General features: G+C 39.6%; 1 protein-coding gene and 17 non-coding genes across 18 annotated transcripts in view; 17 read left to right on the top strand and 1 right to left on the bottom strand.

The window, feature by feature from the left end:
- Positions 1-13,802, bottom strand: part of LOC113164892 (protein bicaudal D homolog 1-like) — a 28,408-nt gene extending 14,606 nt beyond the window's left edge. Inside the window, exon 1 of the mRNA XM_026364426.1 lies at positions 13,493-13,802. Coding sequence (XP_026220211.1) covers positions 13,493-13,726 — 234 coding nt within the window. The 5' untranslated portion in view covers positions 13,727-13,802. The remainder of the gene's footprint in view (positions 1-13,492) is intronic.
- Positions 13,803-16,514: 2,712 nt separating this feature from the next.
- trnat-agu lies at positions 16,515-16,588 on the top strand. The gene has a single exon. It is a non-coding gene; the product is annotated as a tRNA-Thr (tRNA).
- Positions 16,589-16,742: 154 nt separating this feature from the next.
- Positions 16,743-16,816, top strand: trnat-ugu. Its single transcript has one exon. It is a non-coding gene; the product is annotated as a tRNA-Thr (tRNA).
- A 793-nt stretch (positions 16,817-17,609) lies between these two features.
- On the top strand, positions 17,610-17,683 carry trnat-agu. The gene has a single exon. It is a non-coding gene; the product is annotated as a tRNA-Thr (tRNA).
- Positions 17,684-18,073: 390 nt separating this feature from the next.
- trnat-agu lies at positions 18,074-18,147 on the top strand. Its single transcript has one exon. It is a non-coding gene; the product is annotated as a tRNA-Thr (tRNA).
- Positions 18,148-18,301: 154 nt separating this feature from the next.
- trnat-ugu lies at positions 18,302-18,375 on the top strand. Its single transcript has one exon. It is a non-coding gene; the product is annotated as a tRNA-Thr (tRNA).
- A 790-nt stretch (positions 18,376-19,165) lies between these two features.
- Positions 19,166-19,239, top strand: trnat-agu. The gene has a single exon. It is a non-coding gene; the product is annotated as a tRNA-Thr (tRNA).
- Positions 19,240-19,393: 154 nt separating this feature from the next.
- Positions 19,394-19,467, top strand: trnat-ugu. Its single transcript has one exon. It is a non-coding gene; the product is annotated as a tRNA-Thr (tRNA).
- A 791-nt stretch (positions 19,468-20,258) lies between these two features.
- On the top strand, positions 20,259-20,332 carry trnat-agu. Its single transcript has one exon. It is a non-coding gene; the product is annotated as a tRNA-Thr (tRNA).
- A 154-nt stretch (positions 20,333-20,486) lies between these two features.
- Positions 20,487-20,560, top strand: trnat-ugu. Its single transcript has one exon. It is a non-coding gene; the product is annotated as a tRNA-Thr (tRNA).
- A 787-nt stretch (positions 20,561-21,347) lies between these two features.
- trnat-agu lies at positions 21,348-21,421 on the top strand. Its single transcript has one exon. It is a non-coding gene; the product is annotated as a tRNA-Thr (tRNA).
- Positions 21,422-21,811: 390 nt separating this feature from the next.
- trnat-agu lies at positions 21,812-21,885 on the top strand. The gene has a single exon. It is a non-coding gene; the product is annotated as a tRNA-Thr (tRNA).
- Positions 21,886-22,039: 154 nt separating this feature from the next.
- trnat-ugu lies at positions 22,040-22,113 on the top strand. The gene has a single exon. It is a non-coding gene; the product is annotated as a tRNA-Thr (tRNA).
- A 786-nt stretch (positions 22,114-22,899) lies between these two features.
- trnat-agu lies at positions 22,900-22,973 on the top strand. The gene has a single exon. It is a non-coding gene; the product is annotated as a tRNA-Thr (tRNA).
- A 390-nt stretch (positions 22,974-23,363) lies between these two features.
- On the top strand, positions 23,364-23,437 carry trnat-agu. The gene has a single exon. It is a non-coding gene; the product is annotated as a tRNA-Thr (tRNA).
- Positions 23,438-23,591: 154 nt separating this feature from the next.
- trnat-ugu lies at positions 23,592-23,665 on the top strand. The gene has a single exon. It is a non-coding gene; the product is annotated as a tRNA-Thr (tRNA).
- Positions 23,666-24,456: 791 nt separating this feature from the next.
- On the top strand, positions 24,457-24,530 carry trnat-agu. Its single transcript has one exon. It is a non-coding gene; the product is annotated as a tRNA-Thr (tRNA).
- Positions 24,531-24,920: 390 nt separating this feature from the next.
- Positions 24,921-24,994, top strand: trnat-agu. The gene has a single exon. It is a non-coding gene; the product is annotated as a tRNA-Thr (tRNA).
- The last annotated feature ends 2,487 nt before the right edge of the window (positions 24,995-27,481 follow it).

Genomic DNA, 27,481 nt, shown 5'->3' on the forward strand with positions numbered 1-27,481 from the left:
ACACTCAAACATACATTTGCACAAAAATATCTAGATAGATGATAAATGTATAGATAGATAGATAGATAGATCGATAGATAGATAGATAGATAGATTTATATCTATCTATATGTATCTATCTAGATAGATGATAAATACATAGATAGATGATAAATATATAGATAGATAGAAAGATAGATAGATAGATAGATTTATATCTATCTATCTATCTATCTAGATAAATTATAGATAGATAGATATATAGATAGATAGATTTATATCTATCTATCTATATCTATCTACCTAGATAGATGATAAATACATAGATACATAAATAGATAGATAGATATAGATATAAATACATATAAATATATCTATCTATCTATCTATCTAGATAGATGATAGATAGATTGATTGGTAGATATATTTATATCTATCTATCTATCTATCTATCTATCTATCTAGACAGATAGATAGATAGATAGATAGATATATATATATCTAGATAGATGATAAATATATAGATAGATAGATAGATTTGTATCTCTCTATCTATATCCATCTATCTAGATGGATGATAAATATATATATATATATATCTATGTAGATAGATAGATAGATATAAATCTATCTATCTATCTAGATAGATGATAAATACATAGATAGATAGATAGATAGATAGATTTATATCTATCTATCTATCTATCTATCTATCTATCTATCGAGATAGATGATAAATACATAGATAGATAGATAGATAGATAGATAGATAGATAGATAGATAGATAGATTTATATCTATCTATATCTATCTATCTATCTAGAAAGATGATAAATACATAGATAGATAGATTTATATCTATCTATATCTATCTATCTATCTAGATAGATAACAGATAGATAGATAGATAGATAGATAGATAGATAGATAGATAGATAGATAGATAGATAGATAGATAGATAGATTTGTATCTCTCTATATCTATCTATCTAGATAGATGATAAATATATATATATATCTATGTAGATAGATAGATAGATATAAATCTATCTATCTATCTATCTATCTATCTAGATAAATGATAGATAGATAGATATATAGATAGATAGATTTATATCTATCTATCTATATCTATCTATCTAGATAGATGATAAATACATAGATAGATAGATAGATAGATAGATAGATAGATTTATATCTATCTATATCTATCTATCTATCTAGAAAGATGATAAATACATAGATAGATAGATTTATATCTATCTATATCTATCTATCTAGATAGATGATAAATATATATATAAATAGAAAGATAGATAGATAGATAGATTTATATCTATCTATCTATCTAGATAGATGATAGATAGATATATAGATAGATAGATAGATAGATAGATAGATAGATTTATATCTATCTATCTATATCTATCTATCGAGATAGATGATAAATACATAGATAGATAGATAGATAGATAGATAGATAGATAGATTTATATCTATCTATCTATATCTATCTATCGAGATAGATGATAAATACATAGATAGATAGATAGATAGATAGATAGATTTATATCTATCTATCTATATCTATCTATCTAGATAGATGATTAATATACTGTATATATAGATAGATAGATAGATAGATAGATAGATAGATAGATAGATAGATAGATTTATATCTATCTATCTATCTATATCTATATATCTAGATAGATGATAAATATATACATAGATAGAAAGATAGATAGATGGATTTATATCTATCTATCTATCTAGATAGATGATAGATAGATATATAGATAGATAGATTTATATCTATCTATATCTATCTATCTAGATAGATGATAAATATATAGATAGATAGATAGATAGATAGATAGATAGATAGATAGATAGATAGATAGATTTATATCTATCTATCTATATCTATCTATTGAGATAGATGATAAATGTATAGATAGATAGATAGATAGATTTATATCTATCTATCTAGATCTATCTATCTAGACAGATGATAAATAGATAGATAGATAGATAGATTTATATCTATCTATATCTATCTATCTATCTAGATAGATGATAAATATATATATATCTATAGATATATAGATAGATTTATATCTATCTATCTATCTAGATAGATAGATAGATAGATAGATAGATAGATAGATAGATAGATAGATTTATATCTATCTATCTATATCTATCTATCGAGATAGATGATAAATACATAGATAGATAGATAGATAGATAGATAGATAGATTTATATCTATCTATCTATATCTATCTATCTAGATAGATGATTAATATACTGTATATATAGATAGATAGATAGATAGATAGATAGATAGATAGATAGATAGATAGATAGATAGATTTATATCTATCTATCTATCTATATCTATCTATCTAGATAGATGATAAATATATACATAGATAGAAAGATAGATAGATAGATTTATATCTATCTATCTATCTAGATAGATGATAGATAGATATATAGATAGATAGATTTATATCTATCTATATCTATCTATCTAGATAGATGATAAATATATAGATAGATAGATAGATAGATAGATAGATAGATAGATTTATATCTATCTATCTATATCTATCTATTGAGATAGATGATAAATGTATAGATAGATAGATAGATAGATTTATATCTATCTATCTAGATCTATCTATCTAGACAGATGATAAATAGATAGATAGATAGATAGATTTATATCTATCTATATCTATCTATCTATCCAGATAGATGATAAATATATATATATATATATATATATATATATATATATATATATATATATAGAGAGAGAGAGAGAGAGAGAGAGAGAGAGAGAGAGAGAGAGATAGATGGATAGATAGATTTATATCTATCTATATCTATCTATCTAAATAGATTTATATCTATCTATCTATATCTATCAATCTAGATAGATAGATTTATATCTGTCCATCTCTATCTATCTATCTAGATAGATGAGTGGGGCTACATGAACAGGATGTGGGAACTATGGAAACCCATCATCAATGCTAACACCTAAACAACTAGTAGCACAGTGCTCTAGCATCCGCAAGAAACAGCACGTCACAACTAGAGATTGATGAGGTACAACACAAATGCTACAGCAAGGAGGAGCCAGGACGACAGGATCAGAGATTGGGTTCCAAGCGCCAGTAACAGAGCTTAATGCAAGAGCAGCTGACCCAAGATTGAAGATCATGGCTAAGATGGACACCTGGAGCCCCCGAGGCCGGTTACCAAGAATTAGTGAAGTACCTTCTGAAAGTCTGCTAGAAGATGCAAATGCAGCACTACAGACAATACCAACTCTGACCATCACTGACACCAATCAGCTGATATACAGCGCAGCAACCGTGATCCTTGAGGTACTTGTCTATAAGATCAACGCAAGCCATAAAGTCCATGGACACAGAGGTTGGAGGCTAAGATCAAGGCAACACGGAGAGAAGTTAGCCAACTATCAGAACTACAAAAAGGTGCTTAAGAAGTACAATAAGAGGACCATACCTGAGGCCTTGGAGACTGCCAAGCAACGGCTCACAGCCCTGGCTACCCGGCTAAAGAGATACACCAGAGAAGTTGAGACCAGGAGAATAAACAGGATGTTCTCCACTGAGCCATTTAAGGTGTACTCACAGTGGCAGGGTAATAACATGAGAGCAGACCCACCAAGGCTGGAGACTGAACAATACTGGAAAAGCATATGGGAGAAGGAGGCATCACATAACAGCAATGCCCAGTGGCTGGTAGACTTGAGAGCAGACCACAGCAACCTTCCTGAACAAGATCCAGTAACCATCACAATGGCAGACATCCAAGAGAGGGTCTCGGGTATGAAGAACTGTATAGCACCAGGTCCTGACATGATCCATGCCTACTGGCTGAAGAAGCTAACCTCGCTCCATGAGCACCTGGCCACACAAATGAACAATCTACTAATGGATCGAACCCACCCTAAATGGCTAACAGAAGGCGAGACAGTCCTGATCCTGAAGTTCCCCCAAAAGGGAGCAGTCCCATCCAACTGCCGCCCAATAACCTGCCTCTGCACAGCATGGAAGCTCCTGTCAGGCATCATAGCAGCCAAGATGAGCAGGCACATGGATCAATCCATGAGCAGTGCCCAGAAAGGAATTGGTAGTAAAACCAGGGGAGCAAAGAACCAGCTACTGGTAGACAAAGCAGTCACCAGAGACTGTAAGACCAGACATACCAACCTGTGCACTGTCTGGATTGACTACAAGAAAGCCTATGACTCAATGCCTCACACATGGATCATGTAATGCTTGGAAAACAACCCTAGAGGCCAACATCAGGGTAAGGCAAGTCCTGAGAAGTCAGCTGAATGGGAGGAATAAAGTCCGGGCGATTAACACCTACGCCCTCCCGGTCATCAAGTATTCCACTGGCATAATAAGCTGGGCAAAGGAGGAGATGGAAGCCACTGACATCAAGACAAGGAAGCTCCTTGCAATGCACAGAGGGTTTCAACCCAAATCCAGCACCCTGAGACTGTATGCTAAGCAGAAGGAAGGCAGCCAGGGATTAGTGAGCGTTAAAGCCACTATCCAGGATGGAACAACTAAGCTCAATGAATACAACGGATGGCGTGCTTAGCGAATACCTCAGACAGTAGGCTCCAGAGGAGCAAAGGAAGGAAGAGGAGGAACCCTCATGGAAGGACAAACCCCTGCACAGTATGTACCACCAGCAGATAGAAGAAGTTGCTGATGTCGACAAATCCTAGCAGTGGCTGGACGAGGCTGGACTGAAAGACAGCACAGAGGCACTAATCCTTGCAGCACAGGAGTAGGCTCTGAGTACAAGATGATCGATAGAGGCTGGGATCTACCATACTAGGCAGGACCCTAGGTGCAGGCTGTGCAAAGATGCCCCTGAAACAATCCAGCACATACGGGATGCATGATGCTAGCAGGCAGGGCATTCATGGAACGCCATAACCAAGTGGCCGGCATAGTGTACAGGAACATCTGTAGAAGTATATTATAGTATAGCCACTAAGTCACTAAGTGTCACATAGGTGCCATAGGTTTTTCCATTAGTATCAGATGTAATGTTAAAGAACTGAAAGAAACAAAATTTCCACCTCGTCTAAATTTGTACATAGCAAAATCAACCATAAAACTAATAGGTGTGGAGGGATGTTATCACTAAGCGGAGATAGGGGTGGGACTTGAATGTAAGATATCCTTGTAGGAAAACTGTGAATATCTGTGCAAATATCGTGTCTGCAAGAAAGAGAAGTTGATAGGTCATTAAAGCTTTCTGACTGAGTGGCAAGACAAAGGAAGTAAACTACTCACAAATGGTGAAGTGTGGTAGAGGAACCTTTGTTGACTCTAGACCAGGACAGCTTGCATCATGTAGTGGGAAATAGTTTGCAGACAGCTTGTACATTTATCAAGGTATTCTGTTGGATTTTGTGATAAATTATGTTGAATACCTTGATAAACACACAGGCTGTATGCAAGCTGAAGCTCAGGAGACATTGGGTAATGCAGCAGGACAATGACCCTTAACATCAAAGTAAAACGGCTGAATGAATGTCTCAGTTTTACTAATTTGCCTTCTCACAATTTCCAGCTCCCTCTGCGTGTCCTTCTATCTGTCCTTCGCCGGAAACTCACACAGCTTGAGTAGAAATGTGGGCACAAATTAGTAATGTTATGAAATGTAACATATTTTTTGTGTGCCATGTGTCTTGCGTGCTAATCTGTCAACACTGGGGAAAAAACAAGGAAATAGCACAAGAGCAATAAATGAATAGGAAAATTAGGCTGATGCAAGACTACCAACTAAGTTAGTTAGTATTTGACCAATTACACATAATATGAATCAAACAAGTAAAACATTTCTCCATAGACTCAGTGTCCTGGATGAAGAAATCTGTAAAGTATGGTGTGTATGAAGGTTTATCAATTTCAGCATGATATACTATATGTTTGATATACGTAGATCAGTCTCTAGGTGGTTTTGTCACAGCAAAGCTGTGTAAAATCTACCAAAGGAGAGATAATTCTGTTTTAAAAGACATGTTCCCAGCTTGCCAGTTGCTGCACCAAAAAACAAACTCTGATCTTGTCACAGTTCCCACAGCGCCACACAGCCGGGGACTGTTTCATGCAAAGGTTTTTTAGTCTAGGTACATTAGTATGCTGACTGAGCAGCAAAATGAAGACACAGTCACTCTCAGGTAGTGGGACACTGTTCTGTCGCTCTGCCTCTGTTTCTGTCTCCTCTTCTCTGTCTGCTTTACTTTTGTCCTTATCTCTTTCAGTTTGGGACAGGATGAGGTCAGAGTTGGCAAAAAGAACCTGTATCATCCAACTTGGACTGAGGCAATGTGCACATTCTTGACCTATATGCGGCCTCAGTGTTAATTGTAACAGCCTGACGTAATCACTGTCTGCCTAGCTTTTGACTTTACAGCAGAAAGGACATAGCAGTAATAAAATCTGGACACAAGTGCTCTACTTGACCCCTTGGAGACTCATGTCAGGTGTAAATGGTTACGTGTCTCTGATCGGCGAAGACTCATCTTAATGTCAGGGGTAAACAGGGCCCAGTCTCATTAATGCTGTCTGCACTCATGACACCACTAGAAGATACAAGGTACACAAACTGACCATTCACAGTTCTTATAGGGGCTACAAGGGTATAACCTAAATCTTTGCTGCAACCCCTTTACAGTTACACTTGGTTGATGGCAACCATGGTAAATATCCTCTACCAGAGGCCTGGGAGCTTGAGGATCCTGCGTAGTATCTTAGCTGTTCCTAGGACTGCACTCTTCTGGACAGAGATCTCAGATGTTGTTCCTGGGATTTGCTGGAGCCACTCTCCCAGTTTGGGAGTTACAGCCCCCAGTGTTCCTGTTACCACCGGTACCACTTGTGCCTTCACCTTCCACATCTTTTTCCATCTCTTCTTTCAGCCCTTGCTACTTCTCGATCTTCTCGTGCTCCTTCTTCCTGATGTTGCTATCACTTGGGATTGCTACATCTATCACTACAGCCTTGTTCTCCTTTTTGTCCACCACTACTATGTCGGGTTGGTTGGCCATTACCAGTTTGTCAGTCTGTATCTGGAAGTCCCACAGAATCTTAGCTCTGTCATTTTCGACCACCTTTGGAGGTGTGTCCCATTTTGACTTTGGGACTTCCAGTCTGTACTCGGCACAGATGTTCCTGTACACTATGCCGGCCACTTGGTTATGGCGTTCCATGAATGCCCTGCCTGCTAGCATCTTGCATCCCGTATGCAAGATGCTAGCTTACATGATGCAAGCTGTCCTGGTCTAGAGCCAACAAAGGTTCCTCTACCACACTTCACCATTTGTGAGTAGTTTACTTCCTTTGTCTTGCCACTCAGTCAGAAAGCTTTAATGACCTATCAACTTCTCTTTCTTGCCGACACGATATTTGCACAGATATTCACAGTTTTCCTACAAGGATATCTTACATTCAAGTCCCACCCCTATCTCCGCTTAGTGATAACATCCCTCCACACCTATTAGTTTTATGGTTGATTTTGCTATGTACAAATTTAGACGAGGTGGAATTTTTGTTTCTTTCAGTTCTTTAACATTACATCTGATACTAATGGAAAAACCTATGGCACCTATGTGACACTTAGTGACTTAGTGGCTATACTATAATATACTTCTACAGTGTTACATGCCAAACATTTGCATGTGGATGTTGATCATCTAGAGAAAAACCTCATTCGCCAAAACTTACAGTTGGAGAGGGTTGACGGATACTGAAAACAACTAGTTGAAGCCATTAATGTAATGAATAGTGTTTGTTTTTGGATACTGCACAATTTCTCTAACGTTGACCCCCGACGACCCATTTAAAATCATCAGGTTGTAAGACCTGAGATGTAGTAAGATGCACACACTTAGCATTAATGCTGGTGTAGAAAACATACTGACAACTGGCAGAGCATAGCAAAAATAAACACTGGTAGTCTATTAAAATACTGTATGCCACTTTCTGCAACTACAATGCTTCATGTGACAACCGAGCAAAACAAAGCATGGGTGGCCAGATATCACAACACACATTAGACCAATGTAGACTAGGTGCTAGCGATAGTGACTGTTCATAATTGGTAAACTTGTAAACCATGTCATGTTGTGGTGGAAAAGATGTAAAAAGAAGCCTTACATATATTTATTCCTGCTCCTTTTAGTTCACTCTGCACCTCTTTGTTCTCAAGTCATAAGAGTCAAGCTGAGTGTGTGTGAGAGCTAGAGAGGGAGAAAGTGATATGTGTGTGTACTGGTCTGCTCCTCTCACATCCAGTAAAAGAAGTGTAATCCTTGCAGAGAATGCAGGACTAGAGAAATGGTAGCCACTCTGCTCTATCCATGTCATCCTCTCTAAGACCATCACCCCCCTCTCTCCTTTCCTCACTTTGCACTGTGTAAAATTCAGGAATCATAGGTTAAAAGAGCAAGGGAGCAGAGGAAGAACAAAGAGTTTAAAAGAGGGGGAGGGGGATGAATAGAGAAGGTGGGATAATAACATTTTATATTTTTATATTACTCCTCTATTGTCGTTTTAACTCCACTCCCCTCCTCTTTCCTATTGTCCCATTTCATACAACTAAGAGAGAACTAAATAGAAAAGTAAGAACTCTATGAATCCCATATTGAATGTTTAATATAATTAGTAGTCCATAGAATGTGTAAAAATGTACTTTAACTTGATTTACAACCTTTTAAAATCTACACGACCACTGTACACACGCAAATCAAGACTACATAAAATTGTGTAAAACTATAGGTCATTATTGCATATAATGTTATCAGAGGTGAGGTTGTGTGTAAAATCCCTTTTTATGAAAACATGCAGTTGAAAGACAAAAAGTAGCTTCTTGTTATGAACACTACAAGTGGTGCAGGAGTGTAGAACAATGAACGTGTTAATATAATTTAATTTGATGAAACATATGCATAATATACATGTAATTTAGATATGGAATAATAAGTTAGTCATAGATATCGGGCAGTTATTGTTTCATTCATATATAAACAATTTAATGTGATCAATATTTTTAAACCGAAGCCAAGATCAAGAAGGGCCTTTCCACACCTCATTGATACAGTGAGTACAGTGTAACAGAAGGAAAGGTCAAAACTACAAAAATAAGGTCAGAGTTGTAATAAATGTTAATTATCCTTTTTAAAAAAAACAAGTCCTTTAACCGCACTTAGAATGTCAGAGACGTCAACAAATTCTAGGTCCTCCCGTGCTTAATGCCTTCTTCCATCTGCTTTGGAGCATGGTATTATCATGTCAATTAATAATTCACCACATCCTCTCTCTATACATGTATGCGTGTGCCTGTGTGTGCGTTTGTGTGTATGCGTACACCTTACAAAGTAGAATCCAACACAAACCACAGCATCGAACAGCCATAGTGATGATTGAGCCCTCAGAGAAACATGCTTAATCACACATTCACATCCATGCTTCACGTTGACTTATCACTATTTACCAGTTAAACCAGTTCTGAACCACCACTAGCACCAGTCGAAGAACTAGCACCTTGTTTGTGTTGGTCAGAGAGGGGAAACTGGAACTGTTGATCAGGAAAACAGGACTTTCAGTCAATTACCAAACTGATTTGTGTCAATAGGGACAATTATTGACTGAACCTTTAACCCAAACTGCTGTAGATACTGTATTGGTGTTGATCTTCTGAATCTTACACTGCATCATTATGATTGCACCTGCTCTGCGTAGTACACCTGAGCTGGCAATGAGAATGATTCCGAACAACACAGACTGGAGGTGAGGCCCACTGTACAAATCACTTCCACTGACTCCTGTTGAGTTCATTAGCAGTGAACTGTGTAGCTCTTTACAGCCCACCAACAGAGGCGTCCTCCTTGTGTAAAGCCTGCATTTACTACATTGAACAACTCTGTCAGCCAATTAGCTAATTCACATGACATCTAAATATCATTCTCTACTGGTTTTTAAGAAAATATGTTTCCAGCTGTTTTCTAATTGGCAATATACATTTTATCAATGAGGTATGGCTTCCCACAAGTTATCTATAATAACACTGAAAATCTAGATTCTGGGAGACCTGAGGCAAAGAAGCCAATGGAGGCCACCCTATCTTTCGCCCCCTTCATTGCACAGTTACACCTATAACATTGCATGTATACAGAGGTACAGGTATTTAACTATCATACAGTCACGGTGCACTGTGTAGTGCATTTATAGAGGGTTTAAAAGGGGGAAGATCCCTGACATTGCTTGGTTTGCCACTCTTTACAGTGTACCTCAGTAGGTAAGGTAAAGCTAATGTATCGTTAACTGCTATTGTTACTGGATTTTTTGAAATGGGTGTAGGGTGTCAGCCATCTAGACCAGACTAAACCTTAAAACACTAAGTTAAACCAGTATTTTAATTAATGTGTGAGTAAATACTGCTTCTGAATGGTCAAACTATTCTGCAGAATGGAACGCTTTTATTTTGTGAATATTTCCATTTTCTAACCCGTAACTATCAACTCCACATTTCTTTCCAGTTGTATACTGTCAAGTGTTTATTCCAGCTATTGAAAGCAGTTCTCATCTTTGTTGCTGACTTGAGTACTGTACATCATAACTGCTCATGGATTACCATGCTGCCTCTGAGCTTGTCACCCTCAAGTTAGTCCAGTATCTGCCTTATAATACATAATAAGGTAAAGTTTGCCATAAAATATGACAAGTCGAGGTAATGTAACTGTATCCATACTGGCTAGCAATTTCTTTTTAATGCCTATATCAAATTCCATGTTGTGAAGTTGCACTAATCCAAATTTTTTTGCTAACAATGGACTGGATGTATATGGGAGGTACATATTGAGGTGCTGAACTCACACAGCCAAAATGAGAGAATACTGGACTTTATTAACTCCACTATAGTGAGTAACTGCTGTTTGTTTGTTTTTTTTTATCTATCTTGGGCATTTTTTCTAGTACTGTAGGCAGACAAGAAACATGATAGACGAGACAGGGGTATCACATGCAGCGAGCTCCTCAGCCAGACATAAAGTGGAGACACCACGGTTACATGGCATGCCCTGAAACCATGTGATTACCAAGGCGCTCCTTTTGTTCACATTTCTCAAGACAACTTTTCTACTACAACCTCTCACTAAACCACAGTCACTGCTCCCTGTAAGAGACACAAATGACAAACAGAACAGAAGCAAAATCATCTTACATCACTACAAATTCCACTGCTAATCGTTTCACAAAGTGGATGGCAACTAGAGTCATAGACAGTATATTACTTGTGAATGGTGTTTCAGTTGCTTGCATGTCCATGAAATAGTAATGTTTCTGTCAAGTGCTACAGTGAATCATTTATAGACGATACTATTTATATACCTTTAGGTTTGCACTCAGTGGCCTAACATTCAGCAGTGTTCCAAGTCCAACTGTGGCAAAAAAGCGTCTTCAGTTTAGTTTGTACATACTGTATTGTATCTTTATTTCAAATGTAAATGAGAGATGTTGAAACAACTGCTTTAGAAAAGCAACATTAAATGAGTGTACAGCTCAGTATCTGGTAGTTGAGTCATGGTAACTGGATTTCCTGCTTGTCAGGTCGAAACGTTTCACTACTCATCCTAGTCATTGGCTGGGATGTTTGTTATGTGTTCAAATGTCACTTTCTGGCCCAAAAGTCAACAGTGCACTGGGAAATTTCCAGCTGGCATGAATTAGTAGTAGTAGTAGTGTCTTTACTTTGGCTGAACCCATGCCAGACCACAGCTCGCAATATTAATGTGCCCACAGTTGACTTGTCTATTTACATAACAATTCAAATGAATTACCTTGTTGATACATCATATACAAAGCAAAATGAACCGTTATTTATGCTGTAGATTAAGCCTCCGAGTTCTGCTCTAGTCTGTGTTACAGCTAACAAACTGGTCAATTAGTGTTTCCGTACATTACATACCAGAAAATATTACTCTCTGATGCGTATTAAGCATAACATTTTTTGTTGATCACAAGTCAGGCCAGCACTGCTTATTAGCTGGAGTTGAATATCAGACTCAGTGGATGTAAATCAACCCCTCAGACCTGAGGTGAAACCCAATCCTACGCTGAATTACATCATAAGATATGGGACTATATATTTAGATTAAATATCTTTATTCTTATCTATCTATACTTATCTTCTTATTTATATTAATGGTAACATGGTAGATGTTTGGTTATGAACACGTCTACTGCCAAAGAGCTCCACAGTAGAGTGTACAGTGTTATGAATTGGCTTCCATTTGCTAGAAATACTCTACAGATAAGTAGTAGTAGTACCACAAGGAGATGACTGCAAAATGCCATAATGGTTACTGTAATTGCTCTAACATACTGCACACAAGCAAAAATGAACTATAGGCCTGTGACTACTTATGCCACTATATTTTGCATCCAACAAAACCAACAAGTCATCCTGTGTTGAAGAATAAACTGTATCTTTTTGTAGGAAGACCATGAAACTAAATTATCAGACCTAACAACTACAGGACTAATACTAGATTTAACACATGGCTCTCTGCACAGCAGCCAGTGCCTCATTGCTATGTATATACGCTTTCCTTTAAACACACCATAAGTAACTAAGTGTAAGTGGTGCAACTTAAGTAAAAATTTGTTGCACTTAAATTACACTTTTTAGCATAAAAGTTACTTTTAATACACAATAATTCAGACGTTAATGTACTTTTTTTAACTCCACTACTATGTATCTGAAGGATTCAGCTGCTTTGCAGATGAAATTCCATAAACAATGATATAATGGAATAAGAAATGATAGTGTATTATTATGGACGCATCGTTTGTCAGTGTATAAACTGGCTAAAACCAGCACTGGCATATTGATGTGTGATGTTAACACAATGTTACATCAATAAAATCCAATATAATATATAGACTAATACAACCTAAATCAGCATAATGACTGTTTGATGCTCATACTTTTGCATCAAGGCATGACTTTTACTTGGAACAGAGTATTTTTACAGTGTGGTAATGATACTTTTACTTACTTCATCCACTGATATAATAATAATAATAATAATAATAATAATAATAATAATATGTAAAATAAATCATCACACACATCATATTGAAATGATTGTGCCTACAGGTCAAAGTGAAAGCATTAAAAACACATAAATATAAATAAATCATCCAGACAGCTATCATCCAAGCAGGATGAATTTCCAAAGAAGTCAAAGGGAGCTGGGTCTGTCTAACATCAGCTGTCCAGGAGATGTAACCTATGACTGGAATTACATCATCTATTTAAGCACAATTTCCAGAAACTTGTTTTGAAGTGATAGCAGTGACTACTGGGATTTGTTTATCCAGTAACAGTAACCAGCTTATACTGTATAATAGCTTTGCTTTTCAAGTAACGAGCCATACCCCTGCTGAGCCCACCTCCTGCAGCTGCTCCAGCTCCAGCCTCAGCGCCTCCTGCTCGGCCTCCAAGTCGGCGTACTGCTGCTTCAGAGTCTGGTTCTCCTCCAGAACCACCAGTCCGCACTCCGCCGCCCGGATCTTCTCGCGGTTGGCCTCCGCCAGCTCCCGCGTCAGCCGCTCCACGTCTGCCCGGTACTGCTCCACCGCGTCTCCGCATCCTGCTCCGCCAGCGGCCATCGCCCCGCGTCTCCGTCAGCCTTGACCTGTCCTCCCTGCGTCGGATGAGCAGACAGCTCCGCCGGAGGGAGAAACAGCTAAGGTAGACAACAACACCCACCCACCCCCCAGCCGCCACACCTCCGTGGAAATCACTCCTCTGCTTCAAATCCCATGCAGAATCGAAACAACGAACGTCCATCCAGGAAGTCTCCACAAAGCGCAGTCATCGTCTTCAGAGAAAGTCATCTTCAGCCATGTGATGCTCGAAATGATGCAGCTTCTCATCATCCGCTGCCCTCATCCCTTTCCCTCCCTCTGCTCGGTTTTCTGCTTATTCACAGGCATCAGGACGCCATCTCTGCCTGCAGCCGCGAAGCAAGGCACACTCCCCGCTCGGTGTCATCCTGCTGCAAACTCCCTGTTCGGATCCTCGGCTCTGCCTCACATGATCAAATGCACAATATCAGGAACTGGATGCGCCCTCTGGAGATCAGACTGGGATGCACCACACACACACACATACGCACACATTTAAGTCAGTCTAGAAAGGCGCATAAGGTAGCAGCCTATTCCTTTTATCCTTTATTTGCACAGTAATATACTAACTATGCCCAGAAGCTATGTACAGTGGCCCTTGCAAGTTTGTGAAACCTTTAGTTTGAAATTGCCATTGAAATAATCAGATTATTTTTATTAATGCATTAATGTGTTGATCACATTAATGTTCCAGCTGGTGATGATGGACCCGATATTCACTGATATGTTATGTTATTTGATTTGAGTATGTGTTTGCAGAAATTTAAACTTAATTTCATATAGTGGTTACCTGAAGATATATAAAATAATACCATCTCATAAGTGTTTTAAAACGGAACTGAATTACAGGCAAAATTTGCAAAAAAAAAAAAAGTTGGGACACTGTAAAATCTCATGGTAAATCTCACTAAACCACTTTAATTCACAATAGAACATAGAGAACGTATTAAAAAATAAAACTGAGAAAAAGAGACCACTTTATCGGACATGTTGCTGCCATCAGTTTAATAAAAATCAAATTTTCAACACTGGATATGTTACTTATGTTCTATGAAAATGTTGTTAAGATGTGCAAATAACTGCAGTTTTTTCTAATTATTTTTCACTGCTTTTTTGGAATTAGGTTTGTATACCAATAACACCAGACTTAGGAACTATTCTGTGGGTGGTTGTGATTAGGACGTAGAGTGATAACCTTCCAACAGTGGTTTAACACATTCAATAGCTAAACCAGCTATCTTAGAAACCTGAGATCCTCCATTTGGGCCATCTGCCTCGACCGGTTGGGGTAAGTGAAAAGAGGAGAGAGAAAAGAACAGCAGACAACTAAAAACAACGACAACGAGCAGCAGTGGTCAGGTCGGTAGGGCCAGTAACTGCACTCTGGAGATTTACAGCTCCAGGATAGCTGCAGAGGAGTATAGAGAAAAGGAGGCCAGAGAAGAGGAAGCACAGTTATTGGAGAGAGAAAAGACCAAGTTAAGTTAGATTCAATGGTAGCATTTGAATAAATAGAGAGGAAGACAGAAGGGGAGAGTAGAGAAGAGGTGATCAGTGAATCAGAAGAGGTCCCCCAACAACTTATCTACTGTTTAGCAGCAAAACAAAGAGGTGACTATAGAGAGCTAACAATAAGTTTGTAAGCCTAGTCCTAAATAAGAAGAGGGTGTCTGCCTCCCAAACCACTACATTCTCTGCTTGAGGCACTTTTGGGAGTCAAACACCTTCAAGAGTCCACTCAAGCACATTTAGCGTACGTCATAACCACGCATATGAGTATTTTTATTGCAAGTTTGTGTTTACAGTTAGCAACTTGGAAAGCTCAGCAGATATATGTACAAGTGGCGCTGGGGGATCGCAGTTATTTAGGATAGCTGCTTTAGCATGAAGCTACAGCTCCTCTTTGATCAGCACCCAAATCCCAGTGATTTGACAGCATGTCAAGACCGCAAAATCTCTTGTTTCCTAGACAATCCTGTTAATAGTTTAACTCTTTATTTTCTTTTTAGCAAATTGGCACACAGGGCACACCAAATTGTACACTGAGGAGCTAGCATACGGGCAATTTCACTGTGACTACCACAAGCTTGACGTGGCTGTCAAGACAACAGAAGGTCTTGTGTTTTACAAGCAGAGACAGCTCACTCAAGTAAGTACGTGGCGGCTGCTCTTAACAATCTTTTTTTTTTTATTTTTGTACTAATCAACGTATTGACAACATAAGATTGCAGTTGTGTTGTCTTTCAAAAGAGTTGAAATTGGTAGAATTGTGGTAAATACTGGGAATTTGATGGGGTTTGGGCTTGAAGAGGCGCTGTGGCTAAGCTGGTGAAAGTGCCTATGTAATAAACAGAACATCCTGGGTTCAAATCCCAGCAGTGCCTTCCCCTGCTCTTTCTTGTGCTTTCCGCACCTCTTTGGATTCTGATCTAAGAGAAAAACAGTAGCTTCTTGCTAATGCAGATCTCTTAGAATCTTGAGATTCCCCTCTTTTCAAATCCCAGCAGAGATTTGACATATTCAGTTCTGTCTTATGCACACACAGGCCAAACCTGACAATGTGCTTTATAATGTAACATCGCTATCGAAATCATTAACATTAGCCATTACGTTCATCTGCTCGAGGCACTTTTGGGCATCAAACCAAAGACCTTCTAGTGTCCAGTCAAGCACATTTCTGATATATTTAAACCACCCATATAAGACTTTTCAGTGCAAGGTTGTGTTTGCAGTAAGCCATGTGAAAACTTTACCAGTTCCATGCAAAAGTGGCGCTGTGGCTTAGTTGGTCAAAGTGCCTGTCTAGTAAACAGGAGATCCTGGGTTCAAATCCCAGCAGTGCCTTCACCACCTTTTTCGTGCACTTTCCCTAACAGTTTGTTAGCCGTCATTGGCTGCTTTGTTTTCTCCAATTCATTTTGTACAAGTTCCTGTTTTGCAAGTGTTTGCATTGTGGTAAATACTGGGAATTTGATGGGGTTTGGTTTGTGCTTGAAGAGGCGCTGTGGCTTAGCTGGTGAAAGCGCCTGTCTTGTAAACAGGAGATCTTGGGTTCGAATCCCAACAGTGCCTTGACGTGGCTTGTCAAATTGTGACGCAGGCAAGTTTGAAAAGGTTTAATTTGCTGTACTGCACAACAAACCGTTAAGCAATGTGTTTTACAACAGGGACATACCAAACCTACAAACATGACGTATAACTTAACAGGAATATGAAGATCCTGAGAGGTAAGCACCACATTCATCTGCCCGAGGACCTTGTGAACATCAAACCCAAGTCCTTGTGTTGCATCGACAGGCAAGTCTGGCACATCTATGACACATTTAAACTGCTCTTCGACATGTTCTTCATGGCAAATTTGTGTTTGAAGTTAAGCACATACTGAGGGTCAGTAGCGCTACATGGAATTTGGTGCTGTGTCTTAGATGGTCAAGCGCCTGTCTCGAAAAAAGACAGAAGATCCTGGCTTGAAATCCCAGTGGTGCCTAAGTGTCGTCAACTCCTTTGAAAGACAACACAACTGCAATCCTATATTGTCAATATGCTGATTAGTACAAAAATAAAAGAAAGATTGTTAAGAGTAGCCGCCACGTACTTACTTGAGTGAGCCGTCTCAGTTCCTTTCTATAGACACAAAGACCAAACCTGACAATGTGCTATATAATATACCATCAATATTCAGACTATAAACATTTAACACTACGTTGGTCTGCTTCACACACTTTTGGATGTCAAACCAATGGCTGTCTAGTGTCCAGTCAAGCACATTTATGACACAATTAAATCACCCATATGAGTGCCTGTTCAGTGCAAGTTGTGTTTGCAGTTAGGTCAGATAGAAAGTTTAGCAAAAGCTCACCTAGGTGGCGCTGTGGCTTAGTTGGTCAAAGTGCCTGTCTAGTAAACAGGAGATCCTGGGTTCAAATCCCAGCAGTGCCTTCCCTTGTGCTTTCCGCACCTCTTTGTGAAGCCTTGTTTGGATTCTGATCTAAGAGAAAAACAGTAGCTTCTTGCTAATGCAGATCTCTTAGAATCTTTAGATTCCCCTCTTTTCAAATCCCAGCAGAGATTTGACATGTTCAGTTCTGTCTTATGCACACACAGGCCAAACCTGACAATGTGCTTTATAATGTAACATCGCTATCGGAATCATTAACATTAGCCATTACGTTCATCTGCTCGAGGCACTTTTGGGCATCAAACCAAAGACCTTCTAGTGTCCAGTCAAGCACATTTCTGATATATTTAAACCACCCATATAAGACTTTTCAGTGCAAGGTTGTGTTTGCAGTAAGCCATGTGAAGACTTTACCAGTCCCATGCAAAAGTGGCGCTGTGGCTTAGTTGGTCAAAGTGCCTGTCTAGTAAACAGGAGATCCTGGGTTCAAATCCCAGCAGTGCCTTCACCAGCTTTTTCGTGCACTTTCCCTAACTGTTTGTTAGCCGTCATTGGCTGCTTTGTTTTCTCCAATTCATTTTGAACAAGTTCCTGTTTTGCAAGTGTTTGCATTGTGGTAAATACTGGGAATTTGATGGGGTTTGGTTTGTGCTTGAAGAGGCGCTGTGGCTTAGCTGGTGAAAGCGCCTGTCTTGTAAACAGGAGATCTTGGGTTCGAATCCCAACAGTGCCTTGACGTGGCTTGTCAAATTGTGACGCAGGCAAGTTTGAAAAGGTTTAATTTGCTGTACTGCACAACAAACCGTTAAGCAATGTGTTTTACAACAGGGACATACCAAACCTACAAACATGACGTATAACTTAACAGGAATATGAAGATCCTGAGAGGTAAGCACCACATCCATCTGCCCGAGGACTTTGTGAACATCAAACCCAAGTCCTTGTGTTGCATCGACAGCCAAGTCTGGCACATCTATGACACATTTAAACTGCTCTTCGACATGTTCTTCATGGCAAATTTGTGTTTGAAGTTAAGCACATACTGAGGGTCAGTAGCGCTACATGGAATTTGGTGCTGTGTCTTAGATGGTCAAGCGCCTGTCTCGAAAAAGACAGAAGATCCTGGCTTGAAATCCCAGTGGTGCCTAAGTGTCGTCAGCTCCATTGAAAGACAACACAACTGCAATCCTATATTGTCAATATGCTGATTAGTACAAAAATAAAAGAAAGATTGTTAAGAGTAGCCGCCACGTACTTACTTGAGTGAGCCGTCTCAGTTCCTTTCTATAGACACAAAGACCAAACCTGACAATGTGCTATATAATATACCATCAATATTCAGACTATAAACATTTAACACTACGTTGGTCTGCTTCACACACTTTTGGATGTCAAACCAATGGCTGTCTAGTGTCCAGTCAAGCACATTTATAATATATTTAAACCACCCATATAAGACTTTTCAGTGCAAGGTTGTGTTTGCAGTAAGCCATGTGAAAACTTTAGCAGCCCCATGCAAAGGTGGCGCTGTGGCTTAGTTGGTCAAAGTGCCTGTCTAGTAAACAGGAGATCCTGGGTTCAAATCCCAGCAGTGCCTTCACCACCTTTTTCGTGCACTTTCCCTAACAGTTTGTTAGCCGTCATTGGCTGCTTTGTTTTCTCCAATTCATTTTGAACAAGTTCCTGTTTTGCAAGTGTTTGCATTGTGGTAAATACTGGGAATTTGATGGGGTTTGGTTTGTGCTTGAAGAGGCGCTGTGGCTTAGCTGGTGAAAGCGCCTGTCTTGTAAACAGGAGATCTTGGGTTCGAATCCCAACAGTGCCTTGACGTGGCTTGTCAAATTGTGACGCAGGCAAGTTTGAAAAGGTTTAATTTGCTGTACTGCACAACAAACCGTTAAGCAATGTGTTTTACAACAGGGACATACCAAACCTACAAACATGACGTATAACTTAACAGGAATATGAAGATCCTGAGAGGTAAGCACCACATCCATCTGCCCGAGGACTTTGTGAACATCAAACCCAAGTCCTTGTGTTGCATCGACAGCCAAGTCTGGCACATCTATGACACATTTAAACTGCTCTTCGACATGTTCTTCATGGCAAATTTGTGTTTGAAGTTAAGCACATACTGAGGGTCAGTAGCGCTACATGGAATTTGGTGCTGTGTCTTAGATGGTCAAGCGCCTGTCTCGAAAAAAGACAGAAGATCCTGGCTTGAAATCCCAGTGGTGCCTAAGTGTCGTCAGCTCCTTTGAAAGACAACACAACTGCAATCCTATATTGTCAATATGCTGATTAGTACAAAAATAAAAGAAAGATTGTTAAGAGTAGCCGCCACGTACTTACTTGAGTGAGCCGTCTCAGTTCCTTTCTATAGACACAAAGACCAAACCTGACAATGTGCTATATAATATACCATCAATATTCAGACTATAAACATTTAACACTACGTTGGTCTGCTTCACACACTTTTGGATGTCAAACCAATGGCTGTCTAGTGTCCAGTCAAGCACATTTATAATATATTTAAACCACCCATATAAGACTTTTCAGTGCAAGGTTGTGTTTGCAGTAAGCCATGTGAAAACTTTAGCAGCCCCATGCAAAGGTGGCGCTGTGGCTTAGTTGGTCAAAGTGCCTGTCTAGTAAACAGGAGATCCTGGGTTCAAATCCCAGCAGTGCCTTCACCAGCTTTTTCGTGCACTTTCCCTAACTGTTTGTTAGCCGTCATTGGCTGCTTTGTTTTCTCCAATTCATTTTGTACAAGTTCCTGTTTTGCAAGTGTTTGCATTGTGGTAAATACTGGGAATTTGATGGGGTTTGGTTTGTGCTTGAAGAGGCGCTGTGGCTTAGCTGGTGAAAGCGCCTGTCTTGTAAACAGGAGATCTTGGGTTCGAATCCCAACAGTGCCTTGACGTGGCTTGTCAAATTGTGACGCAGGCAAGTTTGAAAAGGTTTAATTTGCTGTACTGCACAACAAACCGTTAAGCAATGTGTTTTACAACAGGGACATACCAAACCTACAAACATGACGTATAACTTAACAGGAATATGAAGATCCTGAGAGGTAAGCACCACATCCATCTGCCCGAGGACCTTGTGAACATCAAACCCAAGTCCTTGTTTTGCATCGACAGGCAAGTCTGGCACATCTATGACACATTTAAACTGCTCTTCTACATGTTCTTCATGGCAAATTTGTGTTTGAAGTTAAGCACATACTGAGGGTCAGTGGCGCTACATGGAATTTGGTGCTGTGTCTTAGATGGTCAAGCGCCTGTCTCGAAAACAGAAGATCCTGGCTTGAAATCCCAGTGGTGCCTAAGTGTCGTCAACTCCTTTGAAAGACAACACAACTGCAATCCTATATTGTCAATATGCTGATTAGTACAAAAATAAAAGAAAGATTGTTAAGAGTAGCCGCCACGTACTTACTTGAGTGAGCCGTCTCAGTTCCTTTCTATAGACACAAAGACCAAACCTGACAATGTGCTATATAATATACCATCAATATTCAGACTATAAACATTTAACACTACGTTGGTCTGCTTCACACACTTTTGGATGTCAAACCAATGGCTGTCTAGTGTCCAGTCAAGCACATTTATGACACAATTAAATCACCCATATGAGTGCCTGCGCTGCAAATTTGTGTTTGCGGTTGGTCAGATAGAAAGTTTAGCATAAGCTCACCTAGGTGGCGCTGTGGCTTAGTTGGTCAAAGTGCCTGTCTAGTAAACAGGAGATCCTGGGTTCAAATCCCAGCAGTGCCTTCCCTTGTGCTTTCCGCACCTCTTTGTGAAGCCTTGTTTGGATTCTGATCTAAGAGAAAAACAGTAGCTTCTTGCTAATGCAGATCTCTTAGAATCTTGAGATCCCCCTCTTTTCAAATTCCAGCAGAGATTTGACATGTTCAGTTCTGTCTTATGCACACACAGGCCAAACCTGACAATGTGCTTTATAATGTAACATCGCTATCGAAATCATTAACATTAGCCATTACGTTCATCTGCTCGAGGCACTTTTGGGCATCAAACCAAAGACCTTCTAGTGTCCAGTCAAGCACATTTCTGATATATTTAAACCACCCATATAAGACTTTTCAGTGCAAGGTTGTGTTTGCAGTAAGCCATGTGAAGACTTTACCAGTCCCATGCAAAAGTGGCGCTGTGGCTTAGTTGGTTAAAGTGCCTGTCTAGTAAACAGGAGATCCTGGGTTCAAATCCCAGCAGTGCCTTCACCAGCTTTTTCGTGCACTTTCCCTAACTGTTTGTCAGCCGTCATTGGCTGCTTTGTTTTCTCCAATTCATTTTGTACAAGTTCCAGTTTTGCAAGTGTTTGCATTGTGGTAAATACTGGGAATTTGATGGGGTTTGGTTTGTGCTTGAAGAGGCGCTGTGGCTTAGCTGGTGAAAGCGCCTGTCTTGTAAACAGGAGATCTTGGGTTCGAATCCCAACAGTGTCTTGACGTGGCTTGTCAAATTGTGACGCAGGCAAGTTTGAAAAGGTTTAATTTGCTGTACTGCACAACAAACCGTTAAGCAATGTGTTTTACAACAGGGACATACCAAACCTACAAACATGACGTATAACTTAACAGGAATATGAAGATCCTGAGAGGTAAGCACCACATCATCTGCCCGAGGACTTTGTGAACATCAAACCCAAGTCCTTGTTTTGCATCGACAGGCAAGTCTGGCACATCTATGACACATTTAAACTGCTCTTCTACATGTTCTTCATGGCAAATTTGTGTTTGAAGTTAAGCACATACTGAGGGTCAGTGGCGCTACATGGAATTTGGTGCTGTGTCTTAGATGGTCAAGCGCCTGTCTCGAAAACAGAAGATCCTGGCTTGAAATCCCAGTGGTGCCTAAGTGTGGTCAGCTCCTTTGAAAGACAACACAACTGCAATCCTATATTGTCAATATGCTGATTAGTACAAAAATAAAAGAAAGATTGTTAAGAGTAGCCGCCACGTACTTACTTGAGTGAGCCGTCTCAGTTCCTTTCTATAGACACATAGACCAAACCTGACAATGTGCTATATAATATACCATCAATATTCAGACTATAAACATTTAACACTACGTTGGTCTGCTTCACACACTTTTGGATGTCAAACCAATGGCTGTCTAGGGTCCAGTCAAGCACATTTATGACACAATTAAATCATCCATATGAGTGCCTGTGCTGCAAATTTGTGCTTGCAGTTGGTCAGATAGAAAGTTTAGCAAAAGCTCACCTAGGTGGCGCTGTGGCTTAGTTGGTCAAAGTGCCTGTCTAGTAAACAGGAGATCCTGGGTTCAAATCCCAGCAGTGCCTTCCCTTGTGCTTTCCGCACCTCTTTGAGAAGCCTTGTTTGGATTCTGATGTAAGAGATAAACAGTAGCTTCTTGCTAATGCAGATCTCTTAGAATCTTGAGATTCCCCTCTTTTCAAATCCCAGCAGAGATTTGACATATTCAGTTCTGTCTTATGCACACACAGGCCAAACCTGACAATGTGCTTTATAATGTAACATCGCTATCGAAATCATTAACATTAGCCATTACGTTCACCTGCTCGAGGCACTTTTGGGCATCAAACCAAAGACCTTCTAGTGTCCAGTCAAGCACATTTCTGATATATTTAAACCACCCATATAAGACTTTTCAGTGCAAGGTTGTGTTTGCAGTAAGCCATGTGAAGACTTTACCAGTCCCATGCAAAAGTGGCGCTGTGGCTTAGTTGGTCAAAGTGCCTGTCTAGTAAACAGGAGATCCTGGGTTCAAATCCCAGCAGTGCCTTCACCAGCTTTTTCGTGCACTTTCCCTAACTGTTTGTCAGCCGTCATTGGCTGCTTTGTTTTCTCCAATTCATTTTGTACAAGTTCCAGTTTTGCAAGTGTTTGCATTGTGGTAAATACTGGGAATTTGATGGGGTTTGGTTTGTGCTTGAAGAGGCGCTGTGGCTTAGCTGGTGAAAGCGCCTGTCTTGTAAACAGGAGATCTTGGGTTCGAATCCCAACAGTGCCTTGACGTGGCTTGTCAAATTGTGACGCAGGCAAGTTTGAAAAGGTTCAATTTGCTGTACTGCACAACAAACCGTTAAGCAATGTGTTTTACAACAGGGACATACCAAACCTACAAACATGTCGTATAACTTAACAGGAATATGAAGATCCTGAGAGGTAAGCACCACATCCATCTGCCCGAGGACCTTGTGAACATCAAACCCAAGTCCTTGTTTTGCATCGACAGCCAAGTCTGGCACATCTATGACACATTTAAACTGCTCTTCTACATGTTCTTCATGGCAAATTTGTGTTTGAAGTTAAGCACATACTGAGGGTCAGTAGCGCTACATGGAATTTGGTGCTGTGTCTTAGATGGTCAAGCGCCTGTCTCGAAAAAAGACAGAAGATCCTGGCTTGAAATCCCAGTGGTGCCTCAGTGTGGTCAGCTCCTTTGAAAGACAACACAACTGCAATCCTATATTGTCAATATGCTGATTAGTACAAAAATAAAAGAAAGATTGTTAAGAGTAGCCGCCACGTACTTACTTGAGTGAGCCGTCTCAGTTCCTTTCTATAGACACAAAGACCAAACCTGACAATGTGCTATATAATATACCATCAATATTCAGACTATAAACATTTAACACTACGTTGGTCTGCTTCACACACTTTTGGATGTCAAACCAATGGCTGTCTAGTGTCCAGTCAAGCACATTTATGACACAATTAAATCACCCATATGAGTGCCTGCGCTGCAAATTTGTGTTTGCAGTTGGTCAGATAGAAAGTTTAGCAGAAGCTCACCTAGGTGGCGCTGTGGCTTAGTTGGTCAAAGTGCCTGTCTAGTAAACAGGAGATCCTGGGTTCAAATCCCAGCAGTGCCTTCCCTTGTGCTTTCCGCACCTCTTTGTGAAGCCTTGTTTGGATTCTGATCTAAGAGAAAAACAGTAGCTTCTTGCTAATGCAGATCTCTTAGAATCTTGAGATTCCCCTCTTTTCAAATCCCAGCAGAGATTTGACATGTTCAGTTCTGTCTTATGCACACACAGGCCAAACCTGACAATGTGCTTTATAATGTAACATCGCTATCGAAATCATTAACATTAGCCATTACGTTCATCTGCTCGAGGCACTTTTGGGCATCAAACCAAAGACCTTCTAGTGTCCAGTCAAGCACATTTCTGATATATTTAAACCACCCATATAAGACTTTTCAGTGCAAGCTTGTGTTTGCAGTAAGCCATGTGAAGACTTTACCAGTCCCATGCAAAAGTGGCGCTGTGGCTTAGTTGGTCAAAGTGCCTGTCTAGTAAACAGGAGATGCTGGGTTCAAATCCCAGTAGTGCCTTCGCCATCTTTTTCGTGCACTTTTCCTAACAGTTTGTTAGCCGTCATTGGCTGCTTTGTTTTCTCCAATTCATTTTGTACAAGTTCCTGTTTTGCAAGTGTTTGCATTGTGGTAAATACTGGGAATTTGATGGGGTTTGATTTCTGCTTGAAGAGGCGCTGTGGCTTAGCTGGTGAAAGTGCCTCTCTTGTAAACAGGAGATCTTGGGTTCACATCCCAACAGTGCCTTGATGTGGCTTGTCAAATTGTGACGCAGGCAAGTTTGAAAAGGTTTAATTTGCTGTACTCCACAACAAACCGTTAAGCAATGTGTTTTACAACAGGGAGATACCAAACCTACAAACAAAGTCCTTTTGTTGCATCGACAGGCAAGTCTTGCACATTTAAACTGTTCTTCATGTGTTTGTTTCTTAGAAACACAGGATTTAGTTCTTGGTGCAAAGTCATTATAGTGGGTGACTTTAATATCCATTTAGATAGTATAATAGTTTTTCAGCACTGTAGCCAGGCTGACAAAGAGTCATAGCTCTGTTGAGCCCAGTATTCCGTCAACTCTCAGCAGCAATGATTTTATGAATTTCTTTACAAATAAAATCATAACTATTAGAGAAAAAATTGATCAGATCCTCCCTGCATACAGCATGGATTGTACAACAATTCGAGATTCATCTGCAAGACCACGCTCATATTTAGACTGCTTCCCCCCCGTAGATCATTTTGAACTAATTTCAGTAATTAATTCCTCTAAACCATCATGTCTCTAAGATGCCATCCTGACTAGACACCTCAATGATGTCTTACCTTTGATCAGCACGTCCATATTAGATTAGCTCAATTTATCTTTACAAATAGGCTACGTACCACAGGCTTTTAAGGTTGCTGTAGTCAAGCCCCTATACAAAAAGCCTACTCTGGACTCAGGGGTCTTAGTAAATTATAGCCATAGACCAGTATCCAATCTGCCCCTTATCTCTAAAATTCTTGAAAAGGTAGTTTCTAAGAAAATGTACGACCACCTGCACAGCAATAACTTGTATGAAGATTTCCAGTCAGGATTTAGAGTACATCATAGCACAGAAACAGCACTGGTAAAGGTCACTAATTATCTTCTATTAGCATCAGACAATGGTCTACTCTCTATACTCGTCTTGTTAGATCTTAGTGCTGCATTCAACACTATAGATCACAACATTTTATTACACAGACTGGAACACGTCATTGGGATCAAAGGAAAAGCACTAGAGTGGTTTAAATCATATCTATCAGATAGATTTCAGTTTGTACATGTTAGCGATGAATCTTCCATGCACAGCAAAGTTAGCTATGGAGTTCCACAGGGATCTGTGCTTGGACCGACTCTTTTCACTTTATATATGTCTCCCTTAGGCAATTTTATTAGGAAACACTGACTGTCCTCCAATTTCCTTCTCCTAAATCCAGACAAGACAGAGGTTATACTGTTTGGGCCTAAACATCTCAGAGACACTATTTCTAATCATGTTCTCACCCTTGACTTGACTTAGCATTGGCCTACTACTAGTAATACTGTAAGTAATCTCAGAGTTATCTTTGATCAGAATATCTCCTTCACTTCATACATCAAAGATATCTCTAGAACTGCCTTTTTTCACCTGAGAAACATTAAAATTAGGAGCATCCTGTCCCAATATGATGCTGAAAAACTAGTCCATGCATTTGTTACTTCCAGACTGGACTATTGTAATTCATTATTAATAGGATGTCCCAATAACTCATTAAAAAGCCTCCAGTTAATCCAAAATGCTGCAGCCAGAGTTCTGACTGGAATTAGCAAGTGAGATCATATTTCACCTACGTTAGCTTCTCTCCATTGGCTCCGTGTAAAATCCAGAATTTAATTTAAAATTCTTCTCCTCACTTATAAATCCCTTAATAATCAGGCTCCATCTTATCTCAAATAACCTATAGTTCCATATCTTCCAAGCATAACTCTCCGTTCTCAGAGTGCACTTTTTTGTTGTTTACTTGTTTACTAGAGTTTCCAAATGTAGAATGGGAGGCAGAGCGTTTAGCTACCAAGCCCCTCTCCTGTGAAACCTGCTCCCAGTTCAGGATCGGGAGGCAGACACCCTCTCTACATTTGAGACTAGACTTAAAACTTTCCTTTTTTATAAAGCTTATAGTTAGAGATGGATCAGGTGACTCTGAAACATCTCTTAGTTATGTTGATATAGGCTAGTCTGCTGGGTGACCTCAAATGAAAAACTGAGCTCCTCTCTGCTTTCTCCTAAATCAATGCAAATGCCACCATTGCATGTCATTAATGTTGTGTCTTCTCTCTCCTGTAGTTATGTTTCCTCCTCTCTGTACTTTTCTGCAGGTATCCTCAGCCTGGAGCTGTATATCTCTAGAATCCAGTTGACCTGCCAGTGCCTCGAGCAGATGAGCGTAAATACTAATGTTAATAATTTCAATAGCGATGTTACAATCTAAGCCAATGATGGCTAA

This window comes from Anabas testudineus, chromosome 23, assembly GCF_900324465.2.
Source record: "Anabas testudineus chromosome 23, fAnaTes1.2, whole genome shotgun sequence".
In the NCBI taxonomy this organism is placed as follows: domain Eukaryota; kingdom Metazoa; phylum Chordata; class Actinopteri; order Anabantiformes; family Anabantidae; genus Anabas; species Anabas testudineus.